This window comes from Sitophilus oryzae, unplaced genomic scaffold (genome assembly GCF_002938485.1).
Source record: "Sitophilus oryzae breed Bouriz unplaced genomic scaffold, Soryzae_2.0 scaffold_1614_pilon_pilon, whole genome shotgun sequence".
Classification (NCBI taxonomy): domain Eukaryota; kingdom Metazoa; phylum Arthropoda; class Insecta; order Coleoptera; family Curculionidae; genus Sitophilus; species Sitophilus oryzae.
The window spans coordinates 341,987-358,186 of record NW_022146297.1 but is presented as its reverse complement, the minus strand read 5'-3'; the positions used below and the strand labels follow the sequence as shown (position 1 = coordinate 358,186).

The following is a 16,200-nucleotide window of genomic DNA, read 5'->3' as shown; positions in this document are numbered from 1 at the left end:
TTGTAACCTATGTTATAGGGCTTGTTTCTCTCTACAATTCCCTGTCTCACAATGTACCGTTTGTGTCGGGGAAGGGATCATAGTTTCATAGTTGTCGATTTTCGAAAGAAATCAGTACATGTATATTATTTCGTATATTTTACATTTTATTGATTTTATGGAAAGCACTGTTCATTAAAATGTTGTATCGTATGGTATAGGGCTGGTTTCTCTCTACAATTTCCTGTCTCACAATGTACCGTTTGTGTCCAGGAAGGGTTCATAGTTATAAAAGCTAAATAGCTTTATTAAATAGAAAGTTTAGTAATTATAAACTATAAAAATGAACAAAACTAAGTTTATTTCACTTGCTTTACTTCTTATAACGATAATTAATTGTAAAATGTTATTAAGTTCTAGGTGAAAAATGGCAGTCAATATCGTGTTTGGTTCTCATGGTGATAAAGCTTGTCATCTCCATCTCATCAATTGACTTATACTTTGATGATATCTTGAAATTTCGTATCACGTTGGCTACAGCAACCTTCATAGACATCATAGCGTATGTTTTTCCTGTCAAAAAAATGCATTATTATAAACACAAACATAATTTATAGATATATTTAATTTAAATATAAAGTAAAGTTTCGCTGATGGCAAAGTAAAGTTTCGCTAATTGCCAATAGTCCTGAAGAACTACAAGAACAAATTAACGAACTAAATACACCCTGCAATAATGTGGGTCTCAAAATGAATTTAGCAAAAACTGAAGTAATGAACAACAAACTAGTGGACAGAAAAGACATTCTAATAAATAACACAATGGAAATAGTAGAAGAATATACAGGGTGAGTTTCCTACGAGTTCTCTATGGGTATCTCGGAAACTACTGGAGATAGAAAGTCGGTTAAATGGGGAAAGAATTGCAGTTTTGTGGGGTCATAAATATGCGCCTTTCAGATTTTTGAAAAAGTTTATGGCTATTTTAAAAATTGTTCTTAATTCCATTATAAGCTATTGTAGACAAAAAGTTTTCAGATAAAAGTTGTAAATAATCACATCGTTAATGAGTCCGTTTCCTCCGTTTTTTTCTAAAGCCTGTCGTTTTTGACATATGACCCAAACATAGTTTTTTTTTAATAGAAACCATAGTTGACCATGACTTCATAAAAAGCGCCATTTTTTAAGCTTTTTAGTGATATAAGCTTTTTTCGTTTCTTCGAAAAATTACTGAGTTATAGCCAATTGTTATCATTTTTAAACAATTTCACTTAGTTAGCCATGGAAACAAGTTCAATCGCCGTTGCTCTCAGAAATGTGAAGCTGTCACATCCAAACATTATAAATTAAAATAAACAAAAATTGAAAAAATGAATTTTTCAAATGAAGAAAAGTGTGTAGATACTCGCACATCAATAGAGTGGTTCCAACATGACTTTCATTATGACCCCCTACCCCCCCCCATCCCTCATAATGAAAGAAATGTTAAAAATTATTTAAATAATAAGTATACAAACGCAGGGATAGGAAGAGGTGGACTATTTGAGGCCTCTCCCCAAATAGTCCACTATTTGAGACCATGGGCCTCCTCGGTCACCTGACCTATCCATTTTAGAATTTTTTATGCGGTATAGTTAACAATAAGGTTTACAAAAGAACTTATGAATTAAGAGAGGCACTCGAAGTGGCGGTACGAGAAAAGTTTAATTAAGTCGGCCGGTCCTTCTGTGAGAATAAGTAGTAATTCAGTTTTAAAAAGATGCAACCGAGGATGCAACGCAAAACAATGGCGGATTTTTTGAACATTTTCTAACTTAAAGTGTATTGCTGATATTATTTTTTTAAGTTTCAGTTTGTGTAATGTAAATTGTAAAGAACCGTTTAGTAATATATTCGGACTTTTTATAAGTTATAATTCATAACAGAATAAGAATACCATGGCTGTAACTAAATTTAACTTTTCTAACATATCTTGAAAACCGTTCTCTAAAAAACGTAACATTCACCGGTCAACGTATCCTCGAAAATGTATGGCCAAGAAAAGTTTAACCAATAATCCTACACGCTTTTATTCATTTGAAAAATTCATTTTTACAATTTTTGTTTATTTTAATTTACAATGTTTGGATGTGACAGCTTCACATTTATGAGAGCAAAGACGATTAAACCTGTTTCCATGGCTAACTAAGTGAAATTGTTTAAAAATGATAAGAATTGGCTATAACTCAGTCATTTTTCGATGAAAACATATACTAGCTTATATCGCTGAAAAGCTTAAAAAATGGCGCTTTTTATGAAGTCATGGCCAACTATGGTTTCCATTTACAAAAACCTATGTTTGTGTCATATGTCAAAATGACAGGCTTTAGAATAAAACGGAGGACACAGTCTCATTAAGGACGTGATTGTTTACAACTTTTATCTGAAAACTTTTTGTCTAAAATATCTTATAATGGAATTGGAGACAATTTTTAAAATAGCCGAAATTTGTTTTTTTTTCGAAATATCTAGTAAGCCATGAACTTTTTCAAAAATCTGAAAGGCGCATATTTATGACCCCACAAAACTGCAATTCTTTCCCTATTTAACCGATTCTCTCTCTCCAGTAGTTTCCGAGATACCCATAGACCAGAATCAGTGTAATTATAAAGAGAATTATTTAAGATCCTTAATAATATTATTATGATTATTACTTCAGATTAGAGAGAGTTTAGCGTTTTTAATAAATATTAAGTGTCACAGCCCTATCGAGTGTAAAATAGATTATGATCTGGATTCAAATCTTTGAAATTACAAATTTATAATTTATATCAAATTATCACCTATGCAGTTCCTAGGTCCACCCGAGAAAGGTATGTAACAATATGGCGATCTATTAGCAATTTCATCTGGTAGAAATCTGTCTGGATCAAACTTCTCAGGATTGGGCCAATATTTGCTATTATGGTGAAGGGCAAGGACATAAATAAATACATTAGCTCCTTTAGGAAATATCTTGTCGCCTGAAAAATAACACATGAGTAGCTTATAAAAATACTTTTCCATAATGTAGTAATATAAAAAGTATCCCAATCGAAATAAAAAATAATGCTTTTCATATGAAGCGCTCACTGGTAGTTATTAGTTATGCCAATGCGACAATGATTAGAATGGTCATTGACGGATTCAGTACTGGGAGAATTTTCAGGTCAGGGACTTGGAGCAGCCTCAAAAAGAAAAATTCACTCCTCCATCTCCAAGTGGATGACATACCAAGAATTTACAACTTTGAGAAACACCTTACTGTAGTATTGAGTAATAACAAGAATTGAAAGAGAGAAACGTTTGCCCAGCATGTAAAAAGAGAAACGTTTGCCCAGCATGTCTTTTACCATAACGTGGTAGTTAATAACGTGCTGGTTAATCAAAATAACATCAGTATAATACTGATGCTTCTAAAACCAAAGCAGGGACAGGGATGGGAGTATTTAGGCGGAAAACTAAATGCTGTCGAAAGATGCGTATAATTTATCTTAGATTGGAACTATCGGAAACAGGAAATAGCCATCTTATTCGATAGTCAAGCAGCACTAAAAGCCATCAACTCAGTAACCATCAATTCGAGGTTGGTCAAAGAATGCCTAGAGAAGCTGAACAAATTAGGCAAAGAAAATAAAGTCCTCCTATTCTAGGTGCCCGCTCACCAAAGGCGATGAAAAAACAAACGATCTAGCTAGAAAAGGAGCGAGCACTCCACTAACTGGACCAGAACCCTTCTGCTTTCCAAGTGGAAACAAGCTTAAAGCGGAACTGAAGAACTTGGAGGACTCCAACCGTAACCTGGAATGGGAATCCTCCAACTAAAATACTCGAAAAAGTTCAGAACTACGACCGAGAAAAATCAAAGATTTTCCTTGATTTAAGTAAGGACAATCTTCGGATTGTCACGGAGTTCCTAACAAGACATTGTCTTCTCAACGAACACCTCAGTAGATTGAAGCCGTGAAACAACGGCGAATGCAACTTCTGTAGAGACACCAGAACACCTTATCACCCAAGTAACACAATAAATTATTATGAGAGTGAAGTGTTTTATATACGATTTATTAAAGCGATCTCATACACTGAATTGTTATATAATAAACGCAAAGAACACAACTTTATCATAGAGACAAATGTGTTTTATTATTTTGTTATATAGATGTTTTGGCGACTAATTTATAAAACATTTTTATAAATATATTCGTTAATATGCTCAGGGACGTTTATATAACAAATTTTATACAACTATTTATGCTTGAGCTAGATAGATATATTTTATAATTGATTTATAATATAATTTAAAACAATTATAAAATATTTACAAAACAGTTATAAAAATAGTCATTTTAGTTTATTAAAACATTATCGACATGTTTTATAGCTGTTTTTACGACTGATTTATAAAACAATTTGGTCTTCGTAATAATTTAGTCGCGACCGCTACTCTAAGAAAACAATTTTATAATTGCTGTTAAAGAAACGAATTAAAATTCTTATAAAGCGATTAAGAAACAAAAGTGTTTCCCCAAATACCAGGAATTATTTAGGAAACCTTACTATATTAAACATACTATAGCACTAACCTCAAACTTTGGTTGTGGTCAGAGTTTAAAATATATTTTAAAATTGTGATTTTATCTCTAAAACTTAAAATGTCTGATAAGTATTTCTAACTTGAAGATTTTATTTTTGATAATAAACATATTTGTGTCTAAGTGTAGCTAACAAAAAATAAATAACATAAGCAAAATGAATAAAAAATAATCAGGTTTTGAAATAGCGGGATAACACGTGAAGTGCAACAATATTGCTATATTAAAACCCGGTTCGACTACATAGTGGTGAGGCCCATTTCTACGTTATTATTCTGTGGCGTTCGTATCTAAAAGGTGAAGGAAAGAAAGTCATCCTATGTTGCCAGAATAAAAATAAAGTCTGCAAGTATAATTAATGGTCAAATTTGTGTTTGGTTTGGTTGGTAAGTATTAATGAACCTACTAGCGAATTTAAAAACACACGTCTATATTTTTATTGTTGTAAATGTGACAGCACCGGAATATATAGACTATAGAGAATTTAATTGTATTTTGCAGACATTATTTTGAGTAATAAAACAAATATGTTCCGTATAGCATCATTGTAAAACAAGTTAATTGTATAACTGCTCCGTGAGCAACAAAAATGTTTTGTTAGTCGACGCCATGATTTTATGTTGAATTTGGACGACTGTATGTCGGCCATTTCAAACGTATTTATAAGAAACGAATTAGTTTCCAATAATATCGGATATTGGACAATGTCGATTTTCCAGTTTACAGGTAATTTTACAGTAATTTCCTAAAAGTTAAATATTTATTATAACTGCAAAATCTTATTAAAATGAAAGCGCCTTAAAATATTTCCACAAATATGGATATACGATATCAGTAAAATTAGCTCCGCAGGAAAATTTGACTCCTGGAGCGTTTTAGGCGAAATACTTTTTATACAATTTACATCTTTCTTTAAATTAGCGATATCTGTCATTTAAATAGAATATATGTGTACTTTGCCATTTTAAAATCAGTTTTTTCTTGGTCACTATAAATACACGATATTATAATTTTATTCTTGATAACTAAAAAACAAAAATGCAGATGCATGCTACAAAAATATTTTAACTGAGACAAATATGTTATTTTTAAAATATTTATAAATCTTTTATAAAACAGTTTTTTTGTAATGTACTCAATATTATTTTGTAAGCGTTATAGGAGAGTTTTTAACGCACTTCTAAATAAGTATATTGTTTTATAATCCTGCGCCTATTTCGTGTTTATAACTGTCGTATTAGGGTTTATAAAGCACTTAAAAAATAGTACATATTTATCATAAATTGTTATATAACACTCTATATAACCATTTTAAGCACATTTGTGCCACTTGAGCACTGAGTGCGCCGAGACGACAACCGTTCGTGCCATGAACTTTGATACGTCGAAAATGGAGAGCAGGCCTCTGTGGAGCCGTCTCAGATACTGGCTTTTGTCAAAGCCCTAAGACTGTATGATGAGTTATAAACCGTTATAAGTGATAGAAAGGAGAACACATAATCAAGAAAGGGGAACACATATAATAGATCTATAAGGTCGCGGTGATTAACCCCCTCCTAGACATTCTACATTCATATAAAGCGACAATACCGCTACGCTAAAGAATAATTTAAATTTTAACAGCGCTTTCAGATGGAGCGGAGCGTCCGCGCGGACCGTCCGCGAGTTCCATGAGTTTAAATGAACAATTTCACATGGGTCGCATATCCTCCGTCCGGATGAGTTCGTCGATGGCTATCTTGAAAAAACACGACGGATGCTCCGCGCGGACCGTCCGCTCTGACGCTCCGCTCCATCTGAAAGCGCTGTAAGCCATATTTTCGAAATAATCAGTCATTCTCCGTTAAACTCTAACCTACAATTGATCATGAATCACTCTGTATAATACTCACCGACTTTAATGTCCTTAGTAATATATCTACCCACTACCGGAACAGGCGGAAGTATTCGCATACTTTCCAGTAAAACTCTTTCAGTAAATTTCAGTTTTGGTAAATGATCCGTTTCAATAGGTGTATTTCTACCAATCTCTGTTATTACTTCTTCATACACTTTTTCCTTAATAATAAATTATAATGGATATTAAATACCTATCATTAATATTCCTTATTTTCGTAACTTACTTGAATTTCTGGATACATTCCCAATAATGTAAAAGTAAAAGTCAATGCAGTTCCGGTAGTGTCGGTGGCCTAAAATTTAAATTATCAGTTATACAGGGTGTCCCAATATTCCGTAGACATAGAACTACGTATTTTTGGAATCAAAATAAGTTCATTGAACATAATTTAGCTCTATACAAAAGTGCTTCGTTTGTCCGTTATATTTTATTCGGATATATTTAAGAACCATTATTCCGATTTGAATGAGATTTGGGTGTCTATATGTTTTGCTAAGTGCTTTAACATTTGGCTTTCATAAAAATCAAGTACAAGTACGGGAAGGGTGAAAACTACCCCTATACATAAATAAATTTTAGTATAAATATTGTCCAACTCAACCGACGACAGATTTTCTTTTCGTAAAATGGCGCCTCTAGTATATTTCTTATATTTTTTGTCTTTTATAAAAAACACCACATCACATCATAGTTTTTGAGAATTTTTTTTTGAGTATTTATTTATCTATAGCAGACCTACTAAATATACAGAGAGCTCCAATATTCCGTACACATAGAACAACTAGGTACCTACGTATTGTTTGAATCAAAATTGCATATAATTTAACTTAATACAAAAGTTCTTCGTTTGTCCGCTATATAGAGGCATCAATCAAAAATAAACACGAACGTTAATTAATTTAGAAAAAAAATTTAACCGTTTTATGAAGCTTATTGTCAAATATAATTTGTGATACTAACGTAAAATTCCATATTTTCGCCAACTAGATCATTAGAGCATAATAGATTTTATACTCCTCCATACCTTCATATGACAAAAGACATTTTTTGGAAGTCAGCTGTGGAAATTTTTTTACGAGAGACAAAAAATGTTGTCGGAACCTTCGAATTTTAGTTTAGAGTTGGAAAATATTTATACTAAAATTTATGTAGAGGTGGGGGTAGTTTTCACCCTTCCCGTACTTTTTCTTGATTTTTGTAAAAGCCAAATGTTAAAACACTTAACAAGATATAGACACCCAAAATCTCATTAAAATCGGAATAACGGTTCTTAAAATATCTGAAAAATTGTGTATATTTTTTTAAAGTTTGAGGCCCCACTAATATCTAATCATGGTAACTAAGTACCTATAACATAGCATTTATATCTAATATTCATTTAAACCTGTCAGTGATTCCCAAAGTGGCTGATCCCCAGAGATCAACGGCATCACGCAAATTTCCATTAACTGAACTAATCTTCACATTTTTTACGAGTTTTGAGGATATGGTAAAAATGTAGCAAGTGGATCTCCTAGCCCACTTGCTACATAGCTTGCGAAAGATAGAACAGTTTAAGAACCTCTGAATTGCTAGAAGGAACAGTTTGCGACTTAAACGAACCGTATTGAAAACAATGAACCAACAGATCAGTAGATGATTATCTGCGGTTTAAGTTGATTTTCAATAAATTCTCAAATTTTTACAAATTTTACTTACGGCTAATACAAAAATATTCAATTCTTTGCATGTAACGCTTGGCAGAAAGAGGTCACTATGGGTTAACATGGCATCCAGAAATGATAACTTGGAATCTATAACTGAAACAAATGGGATAAAGCGCAGACAAATAATAAAAACAGACAAATCTTACTGTACCGGATGTCCCACTAAGAATAGCTCTCGGCTTATCTCGGAAAGTATTAGCCGTAGGGCTTACGGAAAAAAATATTTATAACTAAAGGGGCTATGAGAAAGTGCTGGAAATTATTTTCAAGTTTGTTAAACGGCCGCTAAGTGGCGCAACTGCTATGGAAAATAAGAAAATAGATTTTTTACAGAATTTTGCCTAGATAATGGGTACTATAAATAATAGCTTCATAATCTTCAGTAAATTTTGGATTTTTTTTGTTAGAACCATTTTCCCCTATCTGTTAAAATAAAGTGGTGGGGGAAGGTTAGATTTATCTTTATTTAAATGTTGATAACTCCGGACTGGATGATCAGACTCCAACAAACGAGGGCTCGTTTAAAAGAGCGTTTCTTACTCTATATTATACCATAAAAATAATAAGAATAAGGTTTTGAACGTAGACGCTAGGAGGCGCTTTCTTACAATTTAACAAACATAGCGCGTTTTATTTCAAAAAAATTAAATACGATAGCACAAATTACCTATAACAGATGCGAAAGAAAGCGACTGCATCGGAAACCGCTCGGCAAACCCGACACGCCTATTGAGTGGTGTAAATACACCAGTCGTTTAGTCCGGAAACCTATGCTGTGTCGTATTCGCTTGCTGGAATGACATAGTGCCTGGTTATATGTTTCTTTTTAAAAACGCGTGTAGGATTTTTGTTGAACTTTTGAACTGTTATTTCTAAGTTTTGGTAATTTGTAATCTTATTTAAAATGGGATGCAAATGTGTTTATTTATAAGGAAAAAAAAGATATTTATAGTATAAAAAATTAATTTATTTAACAAAATTTAATAAAAAATGTGACAAAATAGTTACCTTTCTATTGGTTCTATCGGACTTTTTTCGACTATATAAATCTTTATTTGTAAACTTTAATACATCAAATATTTTCAATCTAATAAATCATTTAATGATGTAAATAAGAGGAAATTTCTCACATGGGTGGTCAAATTTTATAGTTTTCATTATATCAAACAGCCTCTGAGAAATGTTTTCAACTCAAAATGCCTTTAATTATGTTTGACTACATCATTAAAAGGGTCTTCAAATACATCAATGTGATATTTGTCTAAAATTTGCAAAAGAATCCGAATCTCTGGATAACTCGAAATTATTTACCCATTTAAAAGCCTTTGATCATGAAAGTGGAAAAATTTGTTCATTTTATTTACAGGCTGGAAAAATTATTTATATTAAATTTTGATGAGTTTTGCACTAAAGAAAACATTCAGAGGCTGTTTGATATAATGAAAACTATAGAATTTGACCACTCATGTGAGAAATTTCCTCTTATTTACATCATTAAATTATTTATTAGATTGAAAATATTTTATGCATTAAAGTTTACAAAAAATAAAGATTTATATAAGTCGAAAAAACTCCGATAGAACCAATAGAAATGTAACTATTTTGTCACATCTTTAATTAAATTTTGTTAAATAAATTAATTTTTTATACTATAAATATCTTTTTTTTTCCTAATCTCCTACGAGCTGATATAATATGACGAGCAATCTATTAAATTACTGTGAGATTATACAGAAAAGTCCACAGACTTCGAGACATAGGAAAATCAAGTCCATTTAGCTTGTGTCCAAATTTTGGCAAGTTTTCAAAAATGACAGTTTAGACAGACACATTTAATTTCACCTGACTTCTCGGTGAATGATTTCTTTTTATGGGGGTACATAAAATCTAAAATTTACGGCCATGAAGAAATTCAAAACTTGGAGCAGTTAAGGCAGAAAATATTTAATGCCTTTGACACTGTCACCTCTGATATGTCATCCAATGTGAGGAGGGGATTTTATGATCGTTTGGGTTATTGTTTAATGCAAGAGGGAAGCACTTTTGAACAATTTTTGTAACTTTTTAAATTTCATTATCCTGTTTTTTTACTGTTTACCCATTACCTACCTTGACAAACATGGGAAAACGAATGTCCTTTTCAGGACCACAAATATTTTGATTGAGAAAATTGGTAACTTTTTTTGGATTAAAAAACAAAAGTTGTTAATATATACCAATTTAAAAGTGTTTTGGTAGTTTTAATACACACTATGATATAAAATTTATTATTATTATAATGTACATTATTAATACTATTGTTCATTCGAAATGGCATTAAGGCCCAATTGCAACAATGATTTAAATTTTTCTTAAAGATAAGTAGAGCTTAGAATGGGCTGTATTTATATTTACTTTAATATTCACCTTAAATGAGGGAATTTGACTGATACAATTTTTGAATTTGAATTGTTTTTAATGATATTAACAATTTTAGTTCAATTTTTAATAAAATTTATTTAATATTAATAGAAATCCAAGGGATTTGAAACCTCTTTTAGCGATTTATAACATTCTCAAATGAATTACAGGTGCCCTTATTTTGAATGAAAATCACACAGCTTTTTTCATAGTCGCTGCAGTTGCTATAGCTATAAAAAACTAATTTTTTAAGGTGTGAAAATTGCGACACACACTAAATGGACTTGATTTTTCGTATGTCTCGAAGTCTGTGGACCTTTTTGTATGCCTCGATAACATATTGGTGCAGATTATTTTCACCCAAACAAATAATAACCCAAACTATAAATTGATGCGGATTGTCTATGAACTCTTTCTGAAGGTCACAGAAACCTGAACGCGTAATTCGGTGTTCTTTCGCATCTGTTATAGGTAATTTGTGACGATAGTATGTGTTATTTTAGCTGATAGTAAAGAGTAGTAAAAGCTTAAAAAGTCAGCGAAATTGATATCTTCTTTCAAACCGAAGATATTAGCAAAATTATAATAAATACCAAAAAATAAGCCCTTAATTACCTTATTTTTACTACACGGTATCAGTAGCCCTCTTGATTATGCCCATTCTAACCTAAAAATAAGATAGAAACAGTTTATTTTAAAATCGACGATATACCAGAATATCATAATACCAGATGTATTAATATCTAATAATTAAGATATTAATAATAGTGAACAAGAAACGATGATTCAGTGAAGTCATGGTAGGCTTTGGAAAAAAGTTGCTTTTGACATAATAGTATAAACGTCAAATTGTTATTAGATCAACATTTTGATAGTCTTAGCAGCGTTTTTTTATCTTTTAAATGCTTTTTCAAAATGCCTTTATTATTTGAAGTAGTTGAAGTTGTTGGCATCTTGAAAAAACAATCAAATGATATAAAACGCTGCTAAGACTATCAAAATGTTGATCTAATAACAATTTCACGTTTATATATTATGTCAGAAGCAACTTTTTCCAAAGCCTACCATGACTTCACTGAATCATCGTTTCTTGTTCAGTATTATTAATATCTTAATTATTAGATATTAATACATCTGGTATTATGATATTCTGGTATATCGTCGATTTTAAAATAAACTAACTATATTATTTTTAGGTTAGAATGGGCATAATCAAGAGGGCTACTGATACCGTGTTATAAAAGTAAGGTTATTAAGGGCTTATTTTTTGGTACGAGTATTTATTATAATTCTGCTAATATCTTCGGTTTGAAAGGAGATATGAAGATTGCAGTTTTCACTGACTTTTTAAGCTTTTACTACTCTTTACTATCAGCTAAAATTACATATAGTATTGTATTTAATTTTTTTGAAAAAACGCGCAATGTTTGTTAAAGATAACGCCCCCTAGTGTCTACGTTCAAAAGCTTATTATTACTGTTTATACGGTATAATATAGAGTAAGAAACGCTCGCTTCTTGCCCTCGCTTGTTGGATTCCGATCATCCAGTCCAGAGTTATTAATATTCAAATAAAAACAGATCTAACCTCCCCCCACCACTTTATTTTGGTAGATAAGGAAAAATGGCTCTAACAGAAAATATTTAAAATTTACTGAAGATTATGAAGCCGAAGAATGTTACTTATAGTACACGTTATCTAGGCAAAATTGTCTAAAAACTTCATTTTCTTATTTTTTGTTGCAGTTGCGCCCCCTAGCGGTCGTTCTACAAACTTGAAAATAATTTCCAGCAATTTCCCATAGCCTCTTTAGTTATAAATATTTTTTTCCGCAGCCGCTACGGCTAATACTTGCCGAGATACAGCCGAGAGCTATTCTTAGTGGGACACCCTGTACATACAAAACGAAAGTGCCAAAATATACAAACAGACATAAGCAGAAAAAATTATTAATGCGGATATTTTTATATAACGGGAGCTTCTCAAAATGTCTCATCCCTATAACTTTTTTTCTTTTTTCAAATAAAAAAACGAGATTTGCTATGTTAGTATATGACATAAATTAAGATTGAATGACGTATTCAATTATTTTCAGTCACTTCCTTTTTCACCGGAAATGATGACAACTTTTGATTTTTAAATGGCACTCTCGGTATTTTTTTACATTATTTGATAGAAAATGACACTCTGTCTGAATGACATATCATATGTCAACTTTTGACATTTAGGCATATGGTTTATTTCAAACTGTCACATGCGGTTCATAACGACAATTTGACTCTAAATACCAAGTGTGTGGTATCAAATTATTCGTAAAAAATGCTTTTTTCAAATATGCTAATGAGCCATCCCAAGTAGCATCTATCTGACTTCAAACTAAATCTGACCTGAAGCGACGTCAGACTTTGTGCAAATTAAGGTCTCGTGATACGACCTGTGACGTCGCTTTCCCATTAAAAGCGACGTCGTTGGATCCGAGTCGGTAAACCCAACGATCTGTCGACGTACAAAATAACAACGTACCATTTTTATTAATTTCCCAACGTCGTTCCCACGTTGGCTTGCACGACGTACATATACTTGAACTAGCCCGACGTCTACCCGTTGTCCGAATAGGATACGTCTCACTGATAATCCCTAAACTAACGTCCAATTTTTTGTATATTTTGTATTTTGTTGTATTTTATGTTCATATATATAACCTAATTTACGTATTTCTATTTATGTCCGTAAATACAACCCATTAAGTAGCATTTGCGACCTAATGAACATCATGAACATAACCTAATAAAAAGTTTTGTAAACAAACTTAAATTTTTTATTATGCCTAAAAAAAACACTAAAAAGGCATTTAGACATTCATCTACATTTTACAGAAAGAGGTCGAGGCTTTTGCAAAATAATAATAGTAGTAGTGATGTCTTGCCTCCACCCGTAAATGCTTTTTATCCGGAAGAGATGCTGCATTACACTGGAGCATCTTAATTTCATTTTTTAGCTTAGGATATCAGCAGACCCCATCCTCCTCCGACATGTGAGGTTAGGCTTAAAAAAGTGGCTGCCCATTTTTTTTAACAAGAAAACAAAAACTAAAATATAGTTGCACAAATCCACAAATCACTGATACGCAAAACGCAAAGTGAGGTTACGTGGCGTACGTTGGAATTATATACGTCATAATACGATTGCCGGTCGTCCGGTTTGATGACTTCGGTCGTGTGAGACGACCTCTGGAGACGACTAATGTTGGAGACCCGGTCGGAATTGGTATATTGGTAGTTCATATTAAGTCGGACACAGAAATCCGCCATTCTTAACACGTATCCGATTGTCAGCCATTTTAAAATCGTTTTTTGTTTTTAAAATTTATATTCACATTTCGATTTCTAGTAGAATAATATTGATAAGGTTGAGTTTGGGGGGAACCACAGTGCAGTTTTATGATTAAACCAGCTAGAAAATAAAAAAAAATATTTTGCGAGTTACTTTTTTATAGATATTTTTATTTCATAAATCTACCTAATTTTGAAGGCGCTCGTTGTTTTCCAGAGTATTTTAATCAGATATATCAAGAAAGTGACTTCCGTTGACAAAACTGATGTCTGGATTAATGATTCAGAATTATTATAATATGAAATTAGATAGGCACTTATAGTTATATTCGAGGTGTGATTATGAATCCATTTGTAATTAGGTCGTTTGGTTAGGTTTTTGTGTATTCTTGGTAGCGAATATGAAACCAAACGTAACGTAAGTGCTTAGCGACGAATTTTAAGTGACTAAAATCCAACGTTATATGACGTTGGTAATTAGTAAAATAACATTCCCTATTAGGTCAGATACCGACGTCGAGGCGACCCGAATCTGTATTCCCCATTTAGGTGCAAATAAGGGTCGTCAGGCGGTCGAACCGACGTTGGTACCCGACGTCGGGTTTATTGAACGCGACGTATACCCGACGTTAGATAACGTCCAAATGCTACTTGGGACCCTTGTGCCATTTGAAAAAAAATGAGATATTATTAAAAATACGATTTGTACTTTTTTTAAAAATACGATTTGTGATTTTTGTTAAGTACACAAAAAACATTAGACGATCAAATTTATTTTTCCAAGGCTTCTTGATTAAAACTTAGTGTTTTTAACACAGCCATGGCACTCTAGATTGAAATTTAAAATACGATTTTCTTTTAAGCGAAAATGTCAAAAGTTGACATATGATATATCATTCTATTCAAAGTGTCATTTTCTCTGGAATAAAGTCAATCAATTTTTTTCCAAATCTCGTTGTTTTTATTTGAAAGAATAAAAAAGTTATAGGGGTGAGCCACTTTTGTATATAAAAAATATCGGCATTAATAATTTTTTAGCATATAGGTAAGTAACACTCGATATTGCCATTCGGTAAAAGCAATAAATGTGTTCGTATTTTTGGGTGCAACAAAATATGAGAGTGTCAAAAGTTGTGCGCCATCGAATGTTACTTATCAGAGCTGGTGATAGCAATATTATACCGGGTGGTGCATGGGCGTTGGAAACAGGAAATTCCATGCACATCTTGAACTGTCTTAATATTGGCTTCCCTATTGATTTTTCAGCGAAGTCGGTTTTAAAGGTCTGAGTATGCTGAATACACTCGCCAAATTTGATCAATTTTGGACAAGACGATTTTAAATAATTTGAGAAAAACTGCATCTATTTTTAAATTGAAGCTGAACACTGCAAGACCAGACAAACGCTAACATACCTTAAGTTGACAACCTATGATTTTATAATATTATATATATATATATATATATATATATATATATATATATAATATATATATATATATATATATATATATATATATATATATATATATATATATATATATATATATATATATATATATATATATATATATATATATATATATATATATATATATATATATATATATATATATATATATATATATATATATATATATATATATATATATATATATATATATATATATATATATATATATATATATATATATATATATATATATATATATATATATATATATATATATATATATATATATATATATATATATATATATATATATATATATATATATATATATATATATATATATATATATATATATATATATATATATATATATATATAATAATTATATAATAATTATATTTTCTACGCATTAGGGCTTTTACTTTGGCTTTTACCTAATTCAAACAAGTTTTAGATTACAAAATGCATTACGGGACACTAACCATAGGTACTACAATGCAGTAATGTAGATAGCACAACAAATTACATTTGAAAATAAAAAATCATATAGGTTGAAAACTTAAGGTATATTGACATTTAATCTGGTTTTCCGTTGATACCTGTTCAGTTTTAATTTAAAAATAGATGCAGTTTTTCTTGCTTGACCAAAATAGTTAGAGCAAATATTTTAAAGCTTAGTATATTTAATTATTTTTTAGCAACTTTTAAGCAGCTAGGTATAGATATTAGATACAGGGTGGTCCGAACTGTATTCCGGAAACTTCGGCAGTATATTCTGCAGTTAAAAGAAGTAAAAAAGTTCATATAAATGTATATC

General features: G+C 31.3%; 1 protein-coding gene across 4 annotated transcripts in view; it reads right to left on the bottom strand.

The window, feature by feature from the left end:
- Positions 1 to 319: 319 nt before the first annotated feature.
- Positions 320 to 16,200, bottom strand: part of LOC115880077 (cytochrome P450 4C1) — a 32,098-nt gene continuing 16,217 nt past the window's right edge. For all 4 annotated transcript variants that reach the window (XM_030897205.1, XM_030897206.1, XM_030897207.1 and 1 more), the window contains 5 exons: positions 8,191 to 8,291; positions 6,716 to 6,784; positions 6,485 to 6,650; positions 2,802 to 2,981; positions 320 to 552 (listed from right to left, as the gene is read on the bottom strand). In XM_030897205.1, coding sequence (XP_030753065.1) covers positions 389 to 552; positions 2,802 to 2,981; positions 6,485 to 6,650; positions 6,716 to 6,784; positions 8,191 to 8,291 — 680 coding nt within the window. In that variant the 3' untranslated portion in view covers positions 320 to 388. The remainder of the gene's footprint in view (positions 553 to 2,801; positions 2,982 to 6,484; positions 6,651 to 6,715; positions 6,785 to 8,190; positions 8,292 to 16,200) is intronic.